General features: G+C 43.3%; 2 protein-coding genes across 2 annotated transcripts in view; one reads left to right on the top strand and one right to left on the bottom strand.

Annotated features, from left to right (window-relative positions):
• The window catches only part of LOC109875595 (protein unc-119 homolog A-like), a 31,787-nt gene extending 28,185 nt beyond the window's left edge, over positions 1-3,602 (top strand). The window contains exons 4-5 of the mRNA XM_031796048.1: positions 460-632; positions 763-3,602. Coding sequence (XP_031651908.1) covers positions 460-632; positions 763-875 — 286 coding nt within the window. The 3' untranslated portion in view covers positions 876-3,602. The remainder of the gene's footprint in view (positions 1-459; positions 633-762) is intronic.
• LOC116354764 (forkhead box protein N1-like) lies at positions 2,827-22,749 on the bottom strand. Its single transcript, XM_031796047.1, has 9 exons — positions 22,509-22,749; positions 13,830-13,995; positions 12,666-13,046; positions 11,612-11,719; positions 10,771-10,901; positions 7,831-7,927; positions 6,149-6,356; positions 5,296-5,760; positions 2,827-5,106 (listed from the first exon to the last, which is right to left on the bottom strand). Exons 2-9 carry the CDS (start codon positions 13,965-13,967, stop codon positions 4,778-4,780), a joined length of 1,857 nt encoding a protein of 618 aa, XP_031651907.1. The 5' UTR covers positions 13,968-13,995; positions 22,509-22,749; the 3' UTR covers positions 2,827-4,777.
• Between the last annotated feature and the right edge of the window lie 1,123 nt (positions 22,750-23,872).

Genomic DNA, 23,872 nt, shown 5'->3' on the forward strand with positions numbered 1-23,872 from the left:
CACAGAGTGTTTATTGGTAGTCTTAAACACATCTACATCGAAACCAACGTATACACCTCACACACATGGTTATGGGCTTTAAAAAAAAGACACCTGTACCATGTCAGATATAGAGTTGAAATGTATTACATTTTTACATTTGGAGTTTTCATCCCAATATTACACTTTATATACATCACAGAAGACTGAAACACAGCAAAACAGTTTGGCATCGAAACACCAGATTTTCTCCTGTTAATTTAAATTAATGTCAATAATGAAATTATGAAAAATATGAATAACATTCCACACAAGGCCACTAGTCATTTGAATGCAAGAAAGGGCTACTGTAGAGGGGGGAAATGAGGAAACATGGAATTACACTTTGGTTCTGCAACAAACTATAACAAACAAATGATGTGTAAGTGTGTTTCCAATAGTTTATCAGATCGCTCTGTCCCCCTGTCCTCTCTGACACAGTGTGGAGTTCACAGTGGGAGACATGCCCATCAACAACTTCAGGATGATTGAGAGGCACTACTTCAGAGAGCAGCTCCTCAAGAGCTTTGATTTTGAGTTTGGTTTCTGTATGCCCAGCAGCAAGAACACCTGCGAACACATCTACGAGTTCCCCCCTCTGTCAGAGGACATCAGTGAGTATAGACACACGTAGAAACAGAGACACAGACATAGCACGCATGCATACACGCACTTCCTGTACCCATACGACACACACACTCACTCAAACACACACACTGACGTGTCCTTCCTCTTCTTCCTCAGTGCGCGAGATGATCCTGCACCCATACAAAACGCAGTCCGACAGCTTCTACTTTGTGGACAACAAGCTGGTGATGCACAACAAGGCAGACTACTCCTACAGTGGGAGTCCGTAGGAGCACAGGACTTCCCGAGACACCTAGACCCACTCCAACTCTGACCCACCCCACCATAGGACCATGGACAGACAGACAGACAGACAGACAGACAGACAGACAGACAGACAGACAGTCAGACGACGAACGGAGAGACGTATGGACGGACTGACAGACAGACAGACAGACAGACAGACAGACAGACGACGAACGGAGAGACGTATGGACGGACTGACAGACAGACAGACTGACAGACAGACGACGAACGGAGAGACGTATGGACGGACGGACTGACAGACTGACAGACAGACAGACAGACGAACGGAGAGACGTATGGATGGACTGACAGACATACTGACAGACAGACAGACGAACGGAGAGACGTATGGACGGACTGACAGGTCACAAGCAGCAGGACTGATGGACAGCCTCGCACTCTCAGCAGCTTTATTTTCTCCAATCAGAATTCCTCCATTGCTTGTTATCCCCACAATTGCAATCCCCTACTCCAGTCTCTTTCAATGACCTCTCAACTTTCTGCGTCTGATAGAGAGTGTTATAGATGTGTACACAGTCTAGCATACATAAACACACACAGACCTTCGCTATGGGACACGTCTGATGTGGCCTGATCTAGACAAAATAAAAGCACAACCAGCGGAGTATATAAGGGCCAGTAACAATGAGTGAGATTGAATGTCTAGTCAGTGAGTTCTCAGTCAGTCAGCTAAAGAGAAAAAGAGAAAGGGAGAGAGAGATAAGAAGAGACAGAAAAAATGAAGAGAGCGAGAAAGAGAGATAGTGTCTGCTTTTCTGCACTTCATCTCATTGACATTTACAGTACCAGTCAAAAGTTTGGACACACCTACTCATTCAAGGGTTTTACTTGACTATTGTAGAATAATAGTGAAGATATCAGAACTATGAAATAACACATATGGAATCATGTAGTAACCAAAAAAGTGTTTAAAAAAGTTTCCACCCTTTTCCAGTATGACAGGTTTGCACATTTTTGGCATTCTCTCAACCAGCTTCATGAGGTAGTCACCTGGAATGCATTTCAATAACACGTGTGCCTTGTTAAAAGTTCATTTCTGGAATGTCTTGCCTTCTTAATGCGTTTGAGCCAATCAGTCGTGTTGTGACAGGTTAGGGGTGGTATACAGAAGGTAGCACTATTTGGTAAAAGACCAAGTCCATATTATGGCAAGAACAGCTCAAATAAGCAAAGAGAAATTACATTCCATCTTTACTTTAAGACACGAAGGTCAGTCAATGCAGAACATTTCAAGAACTAAAAGTTTCTTCAAGTGCAGTCGAAAATACCATCAAGTACTATGATGAAACTGACTCTCATGAGGACCGCCACAGGAAAGGAAGGCCCAGAATTACCTCTGCTGCAGAGGATGAGTTCTTTAGAGTTATCAGCCTCAGAAATTGCAGCACAAATAAATGCTTCACAGAGTTCAAGTAATAGACACATCTCAACATCAACTGTTTAGAGGAGACTGCCTGAATCAGGCCTTCATTGTCAAATTGCTGCAAAGAAACCACTACTAAAGGACACCAATAATAAGAAGAGACTTGCTTGGCCCAACAAATATGAGCAATGGACATTAGATCGGTAGAAATTTGTCCTTTGGTCTGATTAGTCCAAATTTGAGATTTTTGGTTCCAATCGCCGTGTCTTTATGAGACGCAGAGTAGGTGAATGGATGATCTCCACATGTGTGGTTCCCACCATGAAGCATGGAGGAGGTGGTGTGATGGTGCTTTGCTGTTATACTGTCAGTGATTTATTTACAATTCAAGGCACACTTAACCAGCATGGCTACCACAGCATTCTGCAGCGATACACCATCCCATCTGGTTTGCACTTAGTGGGACTATCATTTGTTTTTCAACAACAAAAAATAAAAACCCTTGAAGGAGTAGGTGTGTCCCAACTTTTGACTGGTACTGTAGCTATTTAAACAACAGAGACAGACAGACCAGCTGTCTGTCGCATTACCAAGTGACACAGACACATAATTCTCTGACATCATCAAAACATGTATTCTAGTCGAGCAAGCAGAACCTATATATTTCTACTAGGGTTCTGCTACTTTTTTTTACTCTTAAAGAAAGTCAAAAAAAGTTTCTTGAATTTCTAATAAATAGCTATTAGCTCTGAATGATTCGTTGTCCCTGAAAGGAACAGTCCTGCCGTTTGATGAGGTTCTTTGTTGATCACCATACCAGTAGAAACCAGTTGAATCCCATTAGCATACAGTACATCGTAGAATGGGACAGGTACTCTTTTAATGTGAATGTCGTATTAGGGCTGGAAAATACTAGCTTTTCCAAAATTCCCTGGTTTTCCAGAAGTCCCTTTTGGAGGATTCCTGGATTTCTTATTCCAGCCTGATTCCAGGAATTTTCCAACATGGATTTTTGGAAAAACTGGGAATTTTAGGAAAGTTACTGGAATTTTGCAACCCTAGTCGTGTTTATTTACGTATACTCATAGTTTTATCTTCTAAAGTATTTTTTTAAGTAGCCACTTTGATGAGTTAAAAGTAGGCGAAGGATAGTCATATATGAACTCAAAACCAGATATTCATTTTGATATCCCGCTCATATTTAGTCTCAAGAGATCTGCAGATGTATTTATAAGAAATGTGGTTATTGTAAATTAAAATGATGTAAAGTTTGGACAGTTGAAATGCCACTCAGAGAAATAAATATATGTGATTTTTTTGGGAAGTCTTGAAATGCGACTTGTGGTCTTTTTTCACTTGATACCCAAGATGGTAGAACAATGACACCAGCTACAATATGTGGGAACAGCCAATTATATCAAAGGTTGTTTTACAGTGTCTGGATAGATTTGTGATGGACAGAAATTAGATAGATGCAGAACAAATTGCCTAGACTAGAATATCAAATCATGAATCAGTTCAAGAGCTATAAATCAAAGACAGTTTACCCTATACTCAGTTATTCCATACAAGAAAAGGGGCCTTTTCACACATGCTATGACTAAAACACACTCTCAAAACTTGTTCCTGGTAAGGTGATGTCACCTTATTCACTTTCATATTTATGGAAGCTAAATTATTAGATAGGACTTACAGGCACTAGAGGGAGGTCTGAGAACAATTGTCTGGCTCTGCCTTGAGATTGACTTCCATCCTCAATGGTAATTTAGCTAGAAAGCTTTGAAAACTATTTCTAGAAAGAAAATTAATTGAGTTAACAGTGAGTATGTTCCCTGTTTCGTATCAGAAATTATGCAAAGACAAATTTTGTAATTACATTCATTAGCTTTGAGCTAAAAACCAGATGGCTTGAATCATCTCTTTGTCACCATAAACTGAATAAAATGCTAATTGAAAAAGCGGGAACATATCACACCAGGGGGCTTATTCAGGAGAAAGATACTTCACAAAATGTTCAACATAGAAATATGTTGTGTAGAACAGATATGATTCTCTGTAGTGTAGAATAAGGAAGAAATGTCACCAGCGCTGTATTTCTATCAACAACTCTAAAGTACCATTAAATAAGTCACTAAAGCTCTCTGCTGCCATCTTGTGTGAAGTTAGGTGGTACTGCACTCTACTCCTATTCACTGAACAGTGTCATGAGCTTTTTGATCCATTCATTCTCATGAATGTCAAGTTTTGAATTTGACCCAGCCACAGTCAATGACATGAATAAAAACATATTGTTAACGCAATTGTGATAAAACCTGAACCCCTACTCGCTCACAGATTTGATTCAGGCTAATTGTAGACTAATTGAACCAACAAGCTCTGCAGGTTCAAAGCAAAGCAAAATATGATGTTTGGTTGTGATCAAACTGTGCACAATATTGTCACTGTTTCATTGCTACATTGTGATAAGTCTTGACCTTCACAACCCCAGTCTATTCCTGGGCTTCAAAGCAAAGGTATGGGGGTGTTCCCCATGGAAGTGAGGTAACCAGCTAAACTCTCCACACCTGTGTAGGCTGTGTGGTACTGTCCATTAATATGTAGGTCTGATGGACCTCCACCTCCTCCGTCCATCTCCTCCTCATCTTCTTCCTCCTCCTTCCCCAGCCCGACAGAGATCAACTCTGATGTCTGGTTGACAGGACAGGTGCTCCTCAGACTTGACCCCAGGAGGAAGTGTGTTGGCTGGGAAGATGAGGGGGACGAGGAGGGACTGATTGCTACCAGTGAATCAGGAGCCAGGCTGTCCTCTCTCAGCTCCTCCCACAAGTAACCTGAGAAGAGAGTGAACAGGGTTGCTAATCTTGTTGATTGTATAAAAATAATTCCTGAATATGGTTCTCTCTCTCTCTCTCTCTCTCTCTCTCTCTCTCTCTCTCTCTCTCTCTCTCTCTCACTCTCTCTCACTCTCTCTCTCTCTCTCTCTCTCTCTCTCACTCTCTCACTCTCTCTCACTCACTCACCGTGGAGCTGCAGGTCAGTCAAGCTGGGGTTGAGCGTGTCGATATCGTTACTAGCATCTCCCTCTAGCTGTAGCTCCTGCACGCTCCTGGGCCCAAATTTATACTCTGCCTGTATGGTGGCGCTACAGTTGGAGGGTGTCTGCCCCGCCAAAGGGGAACCCAAGGTACCCACATTGGGAGGGATACCTGATGGAGGCTGCTGTCCGCAGGGGGAGTAGAAGGAGAAGGGGTGGGGGGTGGTGGGGGACATGTAGGGGGGGTGCTGGTTGACTGTCAGGGTGGAAGGGGGGATGTGGGGGTAGAGGGGACGTTGGAGAGGACGACAGGGCTCTGGAGGCTGGGATGAAGTAAAGGAGGAAGGGGTAGGGTTGTAGTTTGTGGTGGATCTTGCCAGTGGGGTCTGGTGGTAAAAAGGTAAAGATTTCAGATTCCCTGGTCTTTCCCCCAACAGGCGATCCAGGTCCTCTGAGAAAACAGAGAGAGAGAGAGAGAGAGTGCGAAAGAGAGAGAGAGAGAGAGAGAGAGAGAGAGAGAGATGGGTAAATTGAGATGACCTTACATTTATCTCCGGTAACAGCTGCCAAAAAAGGCTGAGTGGATAGAATCACCAGAACACTGGTGTTGCTCGGTCTCCAAGGTAACATGCCCTGTCTGTAACAACACAAGCTGTACTTGACTCGTTCTGAGTAACATAGAACCATCTTATTTAGGGTGTCATTTATGCCATGGCGGACATGAGGATTGCCAAGCTTACAGTCCATTAAAACACTGGCATCTGAACTTTGAGGAAGTGCAAATAAAACATGGGCCAGGTCTAAGAGGAGTCCTGGTCTGTGATGAATAGACCACCTACCTGGCCTGGCCATGCTCTTGCGGACAGTGAGGGGGTCTTTGCGGCGCCACTTGTGTAGCTCCTCCTGCATCTTCTCTATCTTGGCTGGGTTGAGGGCCCACAGGCAGCCCTTACGGGAAGAGTTGCCAATCTTATTCTCCACCTTCTCAAAGCACTTATTCAGAGACAGATTGTGGCGGACTGAGTTCTTCCATCCATCTGGAGCTGTCTGAGAGACAGAAAGGAGAGGAGAAATGTACAGTAACAGTATTTTAATTTTCCATGGGATACTTTTTTCCCCTCCAATTTTTAATTGTTCAATGTTTATAGCCACAAACTATACAGTAGTATATGTAAATAATCAAGGTATTGTATTGAAGTATATTTAACATATTTATGAATTTCTTAAAGGGGCTATCTGCGATTGATGCATCCATTTTTTGACATTCCAATTAATGATATTAACCCATTCATTCTTGAAGAATATAGCTTAGAAGTTAGTTCAGAACCCAACATATACGCTTGTTTTACTCCACTGTTTGTAAACATTCAATGCAAATAAACAATATACAGCTTAAAAATATAATGTGATTTCATGAATGGTCAGTCTCTGCATCCATAGCTCTGTCCAGCCCCAACCCTCAGCTTTTTACCAAAATAGGGGTTAAAAGTAATTCAAAATCAAGTCAAAAGTCAAGAGGAACCAAAGCAGGGGTAGGGCCACATTGCACACACACACACACACACACACACACACACACACACACACACACACACACACACACACACGCACACACGCACACACGCACACAAACACACACCCCCCAGAGGCAGTCTCTCAGTCATAGGTTCTACAGTATGTTCGGCTGAAGAGGAGCCAAAGCTGCTGCAGTGCCACGTTGTACATTCCTCCTCTTCCTACGCCAGACAGACAGACAGACAGACAGACAGACAGACAGACAGCAGGCCAGATAGCCAGACAGACTTACAGCCAACAAACAGCCAACCACTTCATGGGTCTATAAGCATCTTGATGGATGGCAAGACACTGATCAAGCACTAACGGGTATCAGCCGGGGTGGCCCACGGCTAGCCTCGATAAACACAGTCTGAGTCCCAAATAGCACCCTGTTCCCTAGTGCACTATTTTTTACTCGGTCCTAGAGGCCACGCCTGAATTCTCTATAGAATAGGTAGGGGTTGATGATGCCTAACAAATGGCTGGGGACGAGTCTAGTCTACGGCAAAGGCTGCTTCTGCTTTGGCACACAGTTGGATCTATATACACTATTATAGTATCATTCATCATTCATCAATGGAGCCTCTAAAGAAAATATATGGTTTCTCTCTCTCTCCCTCTCCATGTCCTTCTATAAAGGGCTTATCGCCAGATATAAGAGGATTGAAGATCAGCAGGCGTTGATCTCTCAGTGATTGAGTCTTTCAAACCACATGTAAATACAAGGAATTTACTTTACAAGTGTGGTTAAGCCCAATGCATGTCACTTGTGTGTCCTTGTATTCATTCGTTTTGGAAAGTTAGGTGATGCAAAGTTCATACAAGGATGTATAGCAATGGTTATAACAACTCTGCCTGTGACATTTAACAGATAAAATACATAGGATGAAAATAATGAAAGAGTTATGAAGACACAGAGATGACTGTTGTGTCAGCGAGAAGCCATAATGTCCTCCTGCTGTACCTTGAAGTAGGGGAAGTGTTCAGTCATGAACCTGTAGATCTCACTAACCGGGAGACTCCCTGTCTTACTGTTCCTCAGAGCCATGAAGATCAGAATGCTACGGATTGAAGACAAACATTATAGTCAGTGTAGTCAATCAGTTGTAGTCCATATTATATTATTATTGCATATGATAACATATATTATATTATTTAACATCACAGTGTTGTTTATTCATTACATATACAGTAGGGTTCCAAAAGGGTTCATCGACTGTCCCCATAGGAGAACCCTTTTTGGTTCCAGGTAAAACCCTTTTTGGTTCCAGATAGAGCCCTTTTGGGTTCCATGTAGAACCGTCTGTAGAAAGAGTTCTACCTGGAACCAAAAAGGGTTTTTACCTGTGTGTACACACACCTCATACCTCACACACCCCTTATCTACCTCACACCTCACACCGCACCCCCCCATCCAACTCACACCTCACACCCCTCCATCCACCTCACACCTCACGCCGCACACCTCACACCTCACACACACCCAATCCACCTCACATCTTATACACACACCCCATCCACCTCACACCTCACACCTCTCACCTCACACCTCACACCTCACACCGCACACCCCCCATCCAACTTACACCTCACACCCCTCCATCCAACTCACACCTCACACCCCTCCATCCACCACACACCTCACACACACACCATCCATCTCACACCGCACACACCCCCCATCCACCTCACACCTCACACACCTCATCCAACTCACACACACACCATCCACCTCACATCTCACACACACATCTCATCAACCTCACATCTCACACACACCCCATCCACCTCACACCTCACACAGCCCCCATCCACCTCACACCTCACACAGTCCCCATCCACCTCACACCTCACATCCCCCCCATCCAACTCACACCTCACACCCCTACATCCACCTCACACCTCCCATTCACCCAATCCACCTCACACCTCACACAGCCCCCATCCACCTCACACCTCACACCGCACACCCCTCATCCACCTCACACCTCACACCTCACACACCTCATCCAACTCACACACACACCATCCACCTCACATCTCACACACACATCTCATCAACCTCACATCTCACACACACCCCATCCACCTCACACCTCACACAGCCCCCATCCACCTCACACCTCACACAGTCCCCATCCACCTCACACCTCACATCCCCCCCATCCAACTCACACCTCACACCCCTACATCCACCTCACACCTCCCATTCACCCAATCCACCTCACACCTCACACAGCCCCCATCCACCTCACACCTCACACCGCACCCCCCCCATCCACCTCACACCTCACACCTCACACAGCCCCCATCCACCTCACACCTCACACCGCACCCCCCCATCCATCTCACACCTCACGCCGCACACGCTGCACACCTCACACCCCCCATCCACCTCACACCTCACACAGCCTCTATCGACCTCACACACACTCCATCCATCTCACACCTCACACCTCACACAGCCTCCATCCACCTCACACACACTCCATCCATCTCACACCTCACACACACTTCTCATCCACCTTACACCTGACACACACCCCATCCACCTCACACCTCACACACACCCAATCCAATCCACCTCACACACACCTTACACCTCACACAACCCCCATCCACCTCACACCGCACACCCCCCATCCAAATCACACCTCACACCCCTCCATCCACCTCACACCTCACACCCCCTCCATCCACCTCACACCTTACACCCCCTCCATCCACCTCACACCTTACACCCCCTCCATCCGCCTCACACCTTACACTCCCTCCATCCACCTCACACCTTACACCCCCTCCATCCACCTCACACCTTACACCCCCTCCATCCACCTCACACCTTACACCCCCTCCATCCACCTCACACCTCACACCTTACACCCCCTCCATCCACCTCACACTCACACCCCCTCCATCCACCTCACACCTTACACCCCCTCCATCCACCTCACACCTTACACCCCCTCCATCCGCCTCACACCTTAAACTCCCTCCATCCGCCTCACACCTTACACCCCCTCCATCCGCCTCACACCTTACACCCCCTCCATCCACCTCACCCCTCACACCTTACACCCCCTCCATCCACCTCACACCTCACACCTTACACCCCCTCCATCCGCCTCACACCTCACACCTCACACCCCCTCCATCCACCTCACACCTCACACCCCCTCCATCCACCTCACACCTCACACCTCACACCCCCTCCATCCACCTCACACCTTACACCCCATCCATACACCAAATATACAGTATATACTTTGGTTCCCTTTCAATCTAAACTGGTAAACTGGTTTTAGGGGTTATTAAAGAACTGACATGCTTACAGTTCAAATGTTTTTTGTTTCGCCCTGTAAACATGACTTCAAACAGGCAGAGAAAGAAGAGTAATCAATATTGAGAAATGGGTTTGATTGAATAAGGTCTTGATTAAATAAGGTCTTGATTAAATAAGGTCTTGATTAAATATGGTCATGATTAAATACGGTCTTGATTAAATAAGGTCTTGATTGAATAAGGTCTTGATTAGATACGGTCTTGATTAAATAAGGTCTTGATTGAATAAGGTCTTGATTGAATACAGTCTTGATTGAATAAGGTCTTGATTGAATACAGTCTTGATTGAATAAGGTCTTGATTGAATACAGTATTGATTGAATAAGGTCTTGATTGAATACAGTCTTGATTGAATAAGGTCTTGATTGAATAAGGTCTTGATTGAATACAGTCTTGATTGAATACAGTCTTGATTGAATAAGGTCTTGATTAAATAAGGTATTGATTAAATAAGGTCTTTAATATATAATTAATGTTACACCAAATTCCAAAACCTAATTGTACGGATTGGTAATAGATTGTGATTATGCACATGTATGGAGTATCGAAGTAGCGTGTTCACCTGTATGAGTAGATGGGCTTGGGGAAGAGGGACTGCATGCTACTGTCTTGATGGGTTGGAGTGGAGAGGCACTGGAGAGAGTACTGAGAACTTTGGGGTTTTCCACTAGTAGAATACACATCAGGTGAGAACTAGAGAGAACACAAACACATACATACACAAACACATACATACACACATTGTTACAGCAGAACTTGTATTACTTTAGTCACAAAGTGAGTACACAGTGAGGTTTTTCCAAACCGCACAGCTGTGTTCTGCCAACCCTATACTGTTACAAGTTCACGGTATGATATAACCAAGCCCTGTTGGCAAAGTGTTATTTTCCTTGGCAAGGTGTTTGACAAGTTATCTTTTCAAGGGCACTAACTCTTGAAAAGATATGCAGTACAGTAGGTAGTTTCTGTGTCAACCAACCTATACAGCACCAACATTCCACCCAAACCAACAGTTTGTAGACCTAAAAAATATAAATTAGTTTTGTTCTTTGAGAGAATATTAGTCAGTTAACCGGACCTTTATGAATTATGAAGCCTTTAAGTGCTTTGTGTGCTTGTTTTGATTACATAAATGCATCAAAATTTAATATTTTGAATGTTAGCAGATTAAGATTATCTCATAGAACAAAACATATACCATAAGATCTCCTAAACCCGTTACCATAGACCTTATTTTCTGTGTTTATCCAAAAACCCTACAAAATCCCCTCCGTTAGTGCCTACAAAAAGACATTACTATTGCGCTCTATAGCCTACCTAAACCACCCTATTGAGTTAAGCTCCTCTAAGAACCTCCCTCTTAAGTTAACCCCTCCCCCTGTACTTTGGTCCTGCCCACTCACCTGCTGCAGTGGGGCTAGGGGGCTGTAGGAGGCATGGCCTTGGGACAGGAAGCAGGAAGGTTCCTTGGGTGCAGCCAGTGGTTCTGGGTAAGAGTGCTGGGAGCCCTGCTGTGTTGAATGAAGGGAATGAATGAATATAAATACATTATACAAGTAATGAAATCTAAGGAAACTCATTGGCAGCATTGTGATCAAATCAAATCAAACTAATTTTATTTGTCACATACACATGGTTAGCAGATGTTAATGCGAGTGTAGCGAAATGCTTGTGCTTCTAGTTCCGACAATGCAGTAATAACCAACGAGTAATCTAGCTAACAATTCCAAAACTACTACCTTATACACACAAGTGTAAAGGGATAAAGAATATGTACATAAAGATATATGAATGAGTGATGGTACATGAATGAGTGATGGTAGTTTAAAGTGGCTAGTGATACATGTATTACATAAAGATGCAGTAGATGATATAGAGTACAGTATATACGTATACATATGAGATAAATAATGTAGGGTATGTAAACATTATATTAAGTAGCATTGTTTAAAGTGGCTAGTGATATATTTTACATCAATTCCCATCAATTCCCATTATTAAAGTGGCTGGAGTTGAGTCAGTATGTTGGCAGCAGCCACTCAATGTTAGTGGTGGCTGTTTAACAGTCTGATGGCATTGAGATAGAAGCTGTTTTTCAGTCTCTCGGTCCCAGCTTTGATGCACCTGTACTGACCTCGCCTTCTGGATGATAGCGGGGTGAACAGGCAGTGGCTCGGGTGGTTGTTGTCCTTGATGATCTTTATGGCCTTCCTGTGATGTGTGTGTGCGCGTGTGCGTGTGTGCGTGTGTGTGCGTATGTGTGTGTGTGCATGTGCGTGTGTGTGTGTGTGTGGATAGGAGCTGTAGGTATGATTGAGAGATCTGTCTATGAGGAACTGCTTACGGGTGGGGCTCTCCTCAATGGCCATGTACATGTGGGTATGGTACTACAGTTCAGCTGTTAGTGTGTACCATGAATGAATAGCCATTTAGAGTATGAATATCACTGTATCATACCATCAGTCTGGAAGCTTGGAAACCCCCATTGTATGTATCCCAGCATGTCTGTTCCTCACTGGTAGATGTGTCTGTGAAACCATCTGGAGACTCCACCTCTCCGAGACTGATGAAGGGATGAGACCCAGGGGGACCAGGGGGACCAGGGGGACCAGGGGCCAGCCAACCCGTGGCAACCCCACCGTTGCTGAACTGACGACGGTAGGGGTGGAAGTGGTCAGCTGTCACTGACCCTAAGTTTGACCTTTGACTCTGTGTTACCATGGCTCCATCAATGCTGTGCCTCCTGCAGGTCTCTGCAGCGGCATTTCCCTGTCTGTAGGTGGCGCTTTCTTTCTCATGCTGGGCAGTGGTAAATGACACAGAACTGCTGTCATCACACTGAGGAGAGATTAATATACAAATTGTTAGCTGGTTATTTAGAAACATCCAGAATCTCCTGGCTGGCATCTGCAATCATGAAACAATGCAAGGAAATAGCCAAGAAACACATACATTTTATCTCCTGGCATTGCCTTTATCCCAAATGACATCCTATAGGGAGCTATTTGGGAAGCAGACATAATTTGCCTGTTTTGGTTGGGGGGGGGACAATATACCACGGCTAAGGACTGTTCTTAGGCACAATGCAACGCGGAGAGCATGGATGCAGCCCTTAGCCGTGGTATATTGTCCATATGTCATAAACCCCCGAGGTGTCTTACTGCTATTATAAACTGGTTACCAACGTTACCAGTGGTATACAGTCTGATATACTACGGCTGTCAGCCAATCAGCATTCAGGGCTCAAACCACCCAGTTTATAAATCCTTTTAGATTCACTTAAAAACAATCTCCATGTTGCAAGCAGACCTGGGTTCAAATAGTATTAACTTTTTTTCAAATACATTATCTGTCACAATGAAAATGACCAATGAAAAGCAACCAATGGAACCAAAAAATACTACTTGAACCGAGGTCTGGTTAGTCAAACAGCTATGGGCTTATGCACTAAGATCACAATGTGGATTCTGGAATTACCTCTGGAGGAACAGCAGCCTAATGCAGGTGCAGGAAAGGAGATGAGATGGGTAAAGCATGCATGGCTTTGGGCTGAGTCAAAATGGAGGGAGTGTATTTCTAGGTGAAACTGTAAAATAAACCGTTTTCAGTGGATTCTGGTACCTGTGAGTGCACCATCTGCTGGAGGGAGGACCCTGGAGGCTCACAGGTGCGTAGGGAGGAGATCTGAGGGGCTGTTGTCGTTGTCAGGGACCTGTTGGCACTGTGAGTACACGTGGAGCTGGGAGATTCTGTAGACATGATGATGTGCCTATGAGGAAATCTGAACCTGGGAAGAATAGAAACTTGTTTGAGTTTGGGGCGTGGTATACACTGAGGTTATAAAATATTACGAACACCTTCCTAATATTGAGTTGCACCCCCTTTTGCCCTCAGACAGCCTCAATTTGTCAGGGCATGGACTCTACAAGGTGTCGAAAGCGATCCACAGGGATGCTGGCCCATGTTGACTCCAATGCTTCCCACAGCTGTGTCATGTTGGCTGGATGTCCTTTGGATGGTGGAACGTTCTTGATAAACATGGGAAACTGTTGAGTATGAAAAACCCAGCAGCGTTGCAGTTCTTGACACACTTAAACTGGTGCACCTGGCACCTACTGTTCAAAGGCACTTAAATATTTTGTCTTGCACATCCATGTCTCAATTGTCCCAAGGCTTAAAAATCATTCTTTAATCATCTACACTGATTGAAGTGGATTTAACAGGTGACATCAAAAGGGGATCATAGCTTTCACCTGGATTCACCTGGTCATGGAAAGAGCAATATACCATGTTGCTCTTGTCCATGTTTTGTACACTCAGTGTAGTTGAATGTGTGTTATGAGTCACAATCGCATTTCCTGTGTTTTTTTAATCTATGTTATTTGGAATTGTAAATGTGTCATGCCTAGCTTTCACAGGTTCATGACATGTACTGTATGCACAGTGGCTTGCATGATTAATCTGTGTGTGGTTGACGCTTGCCAGTGCCATCCATGCGTTACATCATATCCTTATTGTATCTTTCATAGTCTGTGTCATTCATAGTATGAATGTACCTTTCAGGTAGGCTACAGCATTTAACCCCAGTGTAACATCTCAGCGGTCTTCTGGGCATCTCTGAGTTATCATTGTTAACAGACTAGGGGCTATACAATATGTAATCTTTTAGTGTGCAGTTATGGGTACTGCAGGCTCGATGGAAAAGTATCCCAGACACAGATTAAGCCTAATCTTTGACTAAGAAGCACTTTAAATGGAGAAACATTTAGTCTAGGACTAGGTTTAAGGGATACTGTGAGATTCTGGCAATTAAGCCATTTTTCTACTTAGCTAGTTAGCATTGGCTCGCAAAACTACTGTTGAAGTCGGAAGTTTACATACACTTAGGTTGGAGTCAATTAAACTCGTTTTTCAACCACTCCACAAATGACTTGTTAACAAACTATAGTTTTGGCATGTCGGTTAGGACATCTACTTTGTGCGTGACACAAGTAATGTTTCCAACAACTGTTTACAGACACAAATACATTTAAACTCAGTTTTTCACAATTCCTGACATTTATTCCGAGTAAACATTTCCTGTTTTAGGTCAGTTAGGATCACCACTTTATTTTAAGAATGTGAAATGTCAGAATAATGTAGAGATAATGATTTATTTCAGGTTTTATTTCTTTCATCACATTCCCAGTGGGTCAGAAGTTACCATACACTCAATTAGTATTTTGTAGTGTTGCCTATAAATTGTTTATCTTGGGTCAAACGTTTCAGGTAGCCTTCCACAAGCTTCCCACAATAAATTGGGTGATTTTTGGCCCATTCCTCCTGACAGAGCTGGTGTAACTGAGTCAGGTTTGCAGGCCTCCTTGCTCGCACCCGCTTTTCAGTTCTGCCCACAATTTTTCTATAGGATTGAGGTCAGGGCTTTGTGATGGCCACTCCAATACCTTGACTTTGTTGTCCTCAAGCCATTTTGCCACAGCTTTGGAAGTATGCTTGGGGTCATTTGCGACCAAGCTTTAACTTCCTGACTGATGTCTTGAGATGTTGCTTCAATATATCCACATCATTTTCCTGCCTCATGATGCCATCTATTTTGTGAAGTGCAACAGTCCCTCCTGCAGCAAAGAACCCCCACAACATGATGCTGCCACCCCCGTGCTTCATGGTTGGGATGGTGTTCTTTGGCTTGCAAGCCTCCCCCTTTTTCCTCCAAACATAACGATGGTCATTATGGCCAAACAGTCCTATGTTGGTTTCATCAGACCAGAGGATATTTCTCCAAAAAGTATGATCGTTGTCCCCATGTGCAGTTGCAAACCGTAGTCTGGCTTTTTTATGGCGGTTTTGGAGCAGTGGCTTCTTCCTTGCTGAGCTGCCTTTCAGGTTATGTCGATATAGGACTCGTTTTACTGTGGATATAGATACTTCTGTACCTGTTTCCTCCAGCATCTTGTTTATACTTATTTACTATTGTTTGCACAGATGAACGTGGTACCTTCCGGCATTTGGAAATTGCATCCAAGGATGAACCAGACTTGTGGAGGTCTACAATTTTCTTCTGAGGTGTTGGCTGATTTCTTTTGATTTTTCCATGATGTCAAGCAAGGAGGCACTGAGTTTGAAGGTAGGCCTTGAAATACATCCACAGGTACACCTCCAATTGACTCAAATTATGTCAATTAGCCTATCAGAAGCTTCTAAAGCCATGACATCATGTTCTGGTATTTTCCAAGCTGTTTAAAGGCACAGTCAACTATGTAAACTTCTGACCCACTGGAATTGTGATACAGTGAATTATAAGTGACATAATCTGTCTGTAAACTATTTTTGGAAAAATTACTTGTGTCATGCACAAAGTAGATGTCCTAACCGACTTGCCAAAACTATAGTTTCTTAACAAGAAATTTGTGGAGTGGTTGAAAACAAGTTTTAATGATTTCAACCTAAGTGTATGTAAACTTCCGACTTCAACTGTAAGTTGGCTCTATGGCACTGGCAAGGTGCTTTTCCATCTACATCAGTTTACAGTTCTGTTATCAGATCCCAGCAGAGGTGTGAGACATGTGGCAGAGGTTCCAGGAAGCGTGACCTCATACACACACTTATACACATCAATGCACGCACAGACGCACGCATGCACACACACACACACACACACACACCTCAAAGCTCATTAAAATGGGCAACAAACCGTGAAGATTAGATCACTCACAACCAGCTATTGCTGAGTTGGGTTGAAGGGTGAAATCAAGACCCTTGTGTGTGTGTGTGTGTGTGTGTGTGTGTGTGTGTGTGTGTGTGTTTTGCATATCCTAACTCCCCCTGAGACACCCTCGGAGAGTGGGGTCAGGTCCGGGGTCACGACCAGGGTCAGCCATTATTGACGGTGACCTGTTTTAGAGAAGTAGAGCGCGAGAGAGAGAGAGAGAGAGAGAGAGAGAGAGAGAGATTCAATACAAAAGTAAAAAAAGGAAGTGAAATGTCAGAGTTGAGACAGCCTTTGTTCTGTTGCAGCAACTGCTCCTTTGCCCTGCTTGACACAAACCTCTGATTGACCGTTTGGAGTTGCACTGACGAGGAAGAATGGTTGATCAAGAGAGAAAAACACTGTGCTGTCATTTCTTTGGCCATAGAAGGTTAACTGCATTCAGGGTGGAGCGGGATCTGTGGGAGGTTAAGGACTATAGTGTGACATCCCTGTTTGTGTGTGCACTGTGACCTCTGACAAAAGGGCTGGACCTTCATGGCATAGGTGAAGTGTACTTACCATGTGAGAAGTACACCTTCACATTCACCTCATGTGCATGTATGGCTTTTTCAAGTTTTATGTGTGCTTGTTTTTTAAAATGGTCAAATAAAACATAATAAACTAAAACTTAAAACAGCAGGGTCATTCGTTGGGAACTAACCAATATACTGCAATACATCTACAGAATTAACCTTAACGTCAAAATGATTTAACTCTAGGAACTGTGTATTGATAATGCTCCCCACAACCAGAAGCTAATACTGACAAATGTATGTGCCGTTCAGATGAACAAACGCTGCCATTGTCTGTGAGTTGATGTGGGAAAAGGAATGGCATCAGTCTGCCAACTCTGCCATGTTATCATAACTCTACAGAAAACTACCAATTTAAAAATCAGATATTAAAATGTCCACAGTTTGTCCTGGGGATATTCCCACAATTTACAAGCCAAAATGTATGAATGAATGGTTCCCATCTGATTTAAAGACAAAAAGATATATGTGAATAATTTGATACACCAATGTTTAGTGGTGTTGGTTTTCCTCTAAGTGTCCAGTTCCTCTTTAAAGCTCTTCTAAAGCTGAATGATGTGTTGGTTTCTGACAGACCTGGGTTCAAATAGTATTTGACATAATTACGGGTACTTTATTTGTGTTTGATTGAGTATGCCTGGTTTAATGGACAAATATAATAGTTCCAAAACTGCAATACCCACCCATCTGGCACTCAAGGCAAGCAAGAGCAAACGCTCAATGTATTTCAAAGGTTTTAAATAGTATTTGAACCCAGGTGTGCTTGTTTCTGAGCATGTTTCAGCGGTCCCAGTCCTGAGGTGTTGCCATAACTAACCCTCACCTTTACACCATTTGATTGGCAGTTCTAATGGACCAAGAACGTCTACCATTTCACTTTCATCCATCATGTAATTAGGAAGTACTTCTTTTCATCTCCTTCTTTTCTTCTCCTTTGCTCTGTCGGTTCCTGTGTTGTTACAACTAAAGCCCAGAGTGCCAGCAGTGAGATGAGGAGAGAAAACAAATATTATCTCAAAGAACAAATACTAGGGACTTAACCCTCGTTCACTTTACTTACAGTTTTGTGACCTGTTGACATTCGAAGTCCTCCATCACAGACGTTATAAGCTTCTGTGCAGTATCTCTATGCTCCTATATGTCATGTCACAGACAGTAAGACATGGGTGGGCAACTTCTGACTCAACGCTAACACAACTGTTTCAACTAATACACGTTTAAATTGAAGATCATGATTAGTTGATCTGTTGAATCAGGTGTGTTAGAGCTGTGCTGGAACCTAAGCCTGCAAATACTGTGGCTACTGTTTCCTGCCCCTTAACTATATGCCTTTCTTGAGGAATTTAGATATACCTACATTACATACAAAATATATATGCAGGGTGTTCCTCCAACCTGTTTACCATGAATTAGTCCTTTTGGGAAAGTTTTTCCTGGGTAAACCCTATCACTGAATTAATGTCATTATTGAAACACACCATTGGGTAGGCTCATGAAACCGGGCTAAAACATAATCCCAGAGCCTCTCCACTCTGTACAGGCTGTTGTCAACCATGTGATACAGTAATATATGCAAATCACAGCGCTCCTGTTAGGTCTTTGTTTGACTAATATTTAGACAAACAAACACTGGCAGTGTTCCAAAATGCATACTTGTGTTCTATCTAGAGCGTATAGCGAGTATGGAAATCAACTGTCATTTTCAAGTGCGATTCCAAACATAAGAACGTGAAAAGACAAGTATGTGCTAAGTTTACCGGAAGTTCTAGAAGCGTACTTGGGAGGTCTGGAAAACAAAGTACACATGGAAGCATACTTCTTTGTTCTTTTCGCCAGAGAGGCTATCCCATAACACCTTGCGACACAGCGAAAATGACAAAAACTTCAGAATGAATGGCGGACTGAAGTCCCCGCTTGGGAGAAAATGTTCCAGTTCGATCTAGGCTTGCTAGACAGCCACGTTATTTGTGCATTCTTACATGATCAGTCAATACATACATGTAGTGTCTGTTTACCTAACGTTAGCTAGCTAGATAACGTTCTTCTTGTGACTTTGCCCTCCCTTGTGTTTCACTATTGCATATAAAGAAAATGTATGTGGAATAATGATATGATAAATTAACAGTAAATCGGTGAGAACTTGATCAAGCTTATGAATATGTAACACTGTTTACAAAGCAATTGCACATTAAAAAAGGTAGTTGTGGTTCTCAGCAACTTGAACCAGCACTGAAATTTGAGCAGTGAGGTTAATGTATCCTCCCTTGGCCTTATGTTTCTGCTGTGTTCTCCTCAGGTTGAAGCACATCCCACCCCATCACCCAGACAGATGGAAAGAACTTGGGAACCTCCCGTCCATCAGGAAAATCACCCTATCACAGGACTTTAGTCAGGAATTTATTCAGCAGTGTGCAACATTACTATGTTAGAAGTAGATCCACACATTGTTCTCTATCATGCAAAATTGTCAGCTCATGGTAATATATGACGGTCATTCTAAAATACAGACATGGGTGATTTCTGCTACAGGGTACTGCACTGTGCGCAAGTTTTTATTCCTGACCCCAACTATTCATCGTCTACAATTTAGACCACAATAAGCTGAATGAGGTGCTAGTGAAAGACTGGAACAAAAACCTGTAACCTCCTGTCCTGTGTATAAACAACCTGTAAACTCCTGTCCTGTGTATAAACAACCTGTAACCTCCTGTCCTGTGTATAAACACCCTGTAAATTCCTGTCCTGTGTATAAACAACCTGTAAACTCCTGTCCTGTGTATAAACAGCCTGTAAACTCCTGTCCTGTGTATAAACAACCTGTAAACTCCTGTCCTGTGTATAAACAACCTGTAACCTCCTGTCCTGTGTATAAACAACCTGTAAACTCCTGTCCTGTGTATAAACAACCTGTAACCTCCTGTCCTGTGTATAAACAACCTGTAAACTCCTGTCCTGTGTATAAACAGCCTGTAAACTCCTGTCCTGTGTATAAACAGCCTGTAACCTCCTGTCCTGTGTATAAACAGCCTGTAACCTCCTGTCCTGTGTATAAACAACATGTAAACCCCTGTCCTGTGTATAAACAACCTGTAAACTCCTGTCCTGTGTATAAACAACCTGTAACCTCCTGTCCTGTGTATAAACAGCCTGTAACCTCCTGCCCTGTGTATATAGAGCCTGTAAACTCCTGTCCTGTGTATAAACAACCTGTAAACTCCTGTCCTGTGTATAAACAGCCTGTAAACTCCTGTCCTGTGTATAAACAACCTGTAATCTCCTGTCCTGTGTATAAACAGCCTGTAACCTCCTGTCCTGTGTATAAACAACCTGTAAACTCCTGTCCTGTGTATAAACAGCCTGTAAACTCCTGTCCTGTGTATAAACAGCCTGTAACCTCCTGTCCTGTGTATAAACAACCTGTAAACTCCTGTCCTGTGCATAAACAGCCTGTAAACTCCTGTCCTGTGTATAAACAACCTGTAAACTCCTGTCCTGTGTATAAACAGCCTGTAAACTCCTGTCCTGTGTATAAACAACCTGTAAACCCCTGTCCTGTGTATAAACAGCCTGTAACCTCCTGTCCTGTGCATAAACAGCCTGTAACCTCCTGTCCTGTGTATAAACAGCCTGTAAACTCCTGTCCTGTGTATAAACAACATGTAAACCCCTGTCCTGTGTATAAACAGCCTGTAACCTCCTGTCCTGTGCATAAACAGCCTGTAACCTCCTGTCCTGTGTATAAACAGCCTGTAACCTCCTGTCCTGTGCATAAACAGCCTGTAAACTCCTGTGATGATCAAAGCTTTTGAATGTTAATCTCCTTGATGTCCCTCACTTCAGGATGCTTAAATGTGTATCTACTGAGCTATTTGCTTTATGTATGTATTCTTACCTTTGGTTATTTCTTATTGTCACCGCTAAAAAAAGCATCCATAACATTTCTTGCCAATTACATTTTCAGGCTCAAGATTAATGTTATGTAAGTGTTTCACAATAAGACGTCTGTTTATTCTCTGTAAACTGCAGAAACCTTCAGTTCCCAGGCACCATGTCATTATGGAACCTGTCATTCATCTGTCGTAAAGATGTCATTATAACCTTTCCCCCTTGGAGATTTATTGACAGCTGTCATGCTAACAATTCTAACCTCTCAGGACGTCTCTAGATTATCTGATTGTCTCTGCGCCTCACTCTGACCTAGATTACCTTGTCTCTAACTTTGTTATGCTATATAACCCTAGCCTCTGTCACAGGCTTTCACCTCACCATCGGTAGCACAGCCTGGGAGTGGAGGTTAATATATCCCTAACCCTGGCATGATCCATATATTTGCTTACAAGAGCTTATCATTTAGCATTTGGCTCTACAACACCTAATCCGTATATTTGCTTACAAGAGCGTATCATTTAGCATTTGGCTCTACAACACCTAATCCATATATTTGCTTAAAAGAGCTTATCATTTAGCATTTGGCTCTACAACACCTAATCCATATATTTGCTTACAAGAGCTTATCATTTAGCATTTGGCTCTACAACACCTAATCCATATATTTGAGAATCACAGATGCTTGGATGACAGTAATGACTGAAATCTGTTAAATATTTTATCATGAACCTGTCATACAGTAGGGATAGTTACTCAGTCCATTGTGGCTGACACAGGGCCAGTGGGCCACTAAAGCATGTTTAAAGTCATTAGTCGGTGTCCTTTCAACTGTTAAACATCAGAGATGCAGGTAAGAAGACAAGACTCATCTTTGTTCAACGACACAGCTTTTCTTTTGACAATAGTGTCACCCCAGCAAACACACAACCACCACACAAGGTCCCCTCCTTGTGAGCCTTTAACATGCTGTACATGAAGTTATTCAATGTAATTTCACAGGCATGTCACATTTAATAAAGAAGCAATAGCTGCTTAGAAGCACAGACAGGTGTAATGCCATAGGTTCGCCATACTTGCTCAAAAGTTTCCAACCTTTTCACATTCTTGACCATTTAGAGATGCTCAACTCACCCTCTTTGACTCGACAACAATCTTGTTCTGCCTTATACAGTAGGCCACAGTATCTTCTTTAAATCTCGTAGAGTCAATCAATCATTCCAGTCCAGTCTGATGAAGAAGAAGAATTTATTAAATTCACTTGGCTTAGCCCATACACTTTAAACACTTTCCAGCAGAACGATTCTTCTGTTGAAGAATACTGTTGATGTGATATTGAGTCAGAAGAGTGTGGTAGTAGGAAGCAGAGCTGAAGGGCTGGTTCCAGCCTTCAGAGCATTAATCTCATGCTCATTCTCTCTCTTCTTTAACTGTCTCTCTCTTTTTCTCTCTTTCTGTCTGGCCCTCAGCCAACCCACGGCAGCCCAGCAGAGCGCTATGAGATACATGGAAGGAAACCTGTCACAACAAGTTCCAAAGGCCTAGCTACTGTACTGCTGAAGTCACCACTTCTGTCTCTCTCTCCTTCTCTCTTTCTTTACCTGACTCAAAGAAGGGGACTTGTGTGAATGGGACATCAAATACACCTTAATCACATCCCCTATCCACTGGCAGAGAGTGGCTAGTTAGTGGTTTCAGAGCTCGCCCACGGCAAGAGGACCTGTAGGATAGCATCTGGTTCACTCTGTGTAATTGCACCAATCATAAGAGCCTGTATAGCACATTAGTTAAATGAGCTAGTTTGGTCTATTGACACTCTGTTCTTTGAATGCATCAGGGCTCTCATTTTCTACGGCAATATATTATTATTTGATATCCTTTTTTTGCATATTTATCATTTTTGACAGTTTGATGCACCTGCATTAAAAAAAATCATCACCTGCATAAAATAGCATTAGCTAACTAATGAAACCACTGGATTAGACGTACCCAGGTGTGACCAGGTGTGTCGCGGACGCGGCGCCAGGCAGTCAGGTGCTGAGCAGACGGCACAGGGTCAGAGAAGAAGTGCCAGGTGTGTCACACTGTGAGGCCGGTCACATGCCACGGGTTAGATAGACTGAGTGGCTCTGGGTAGAGGAGAGGTGTCGACCCTTTGAGCCTCTCATTGACAGAAGACCTCTCAATGAGAAAGTAAATGATGGACTGAACCGCTGAAGACCTCTTCCAAACTTTTATACTGACAGATGGACCAAGATCCACACCTGAGCCTAGAGAGGGAGAGAAGGGGGAGGGGGAGGGAGCTGGAGAGAGGTGGGGAGAGGGAGAGAGAGAGAAAGTAAGAGAGAGGAGTGGAAGAGGTATGTCAATACAGGTAAATTCCTATCCTACCCTTCAAGTGAACCAGGAAAGTAGCACCCTCCCTCTCTCTCTCTCTCTCTCTCTCTCTCTCTCTCTCTCTCTCTCTCTCTCTCTCTCTCTCTCTCTCTCAGCTACCT

Source organism: Oncorhynchus kisutch, linkage group LG18, assembly GCF_002021735.2.
Source record: "Oncorhynchus kisutch isolate 150728-3 linkage group LG18, Okis_V2, whole genome shotgun sequence".
Taxonomy (NCBI): domain Eukaryota; kingdom Metazoa; phylum Chordata; class Actinopteri; order Salmoniformes; family Salmonidae; genus Oncorhynchus; species Oncorhynchus kisutch.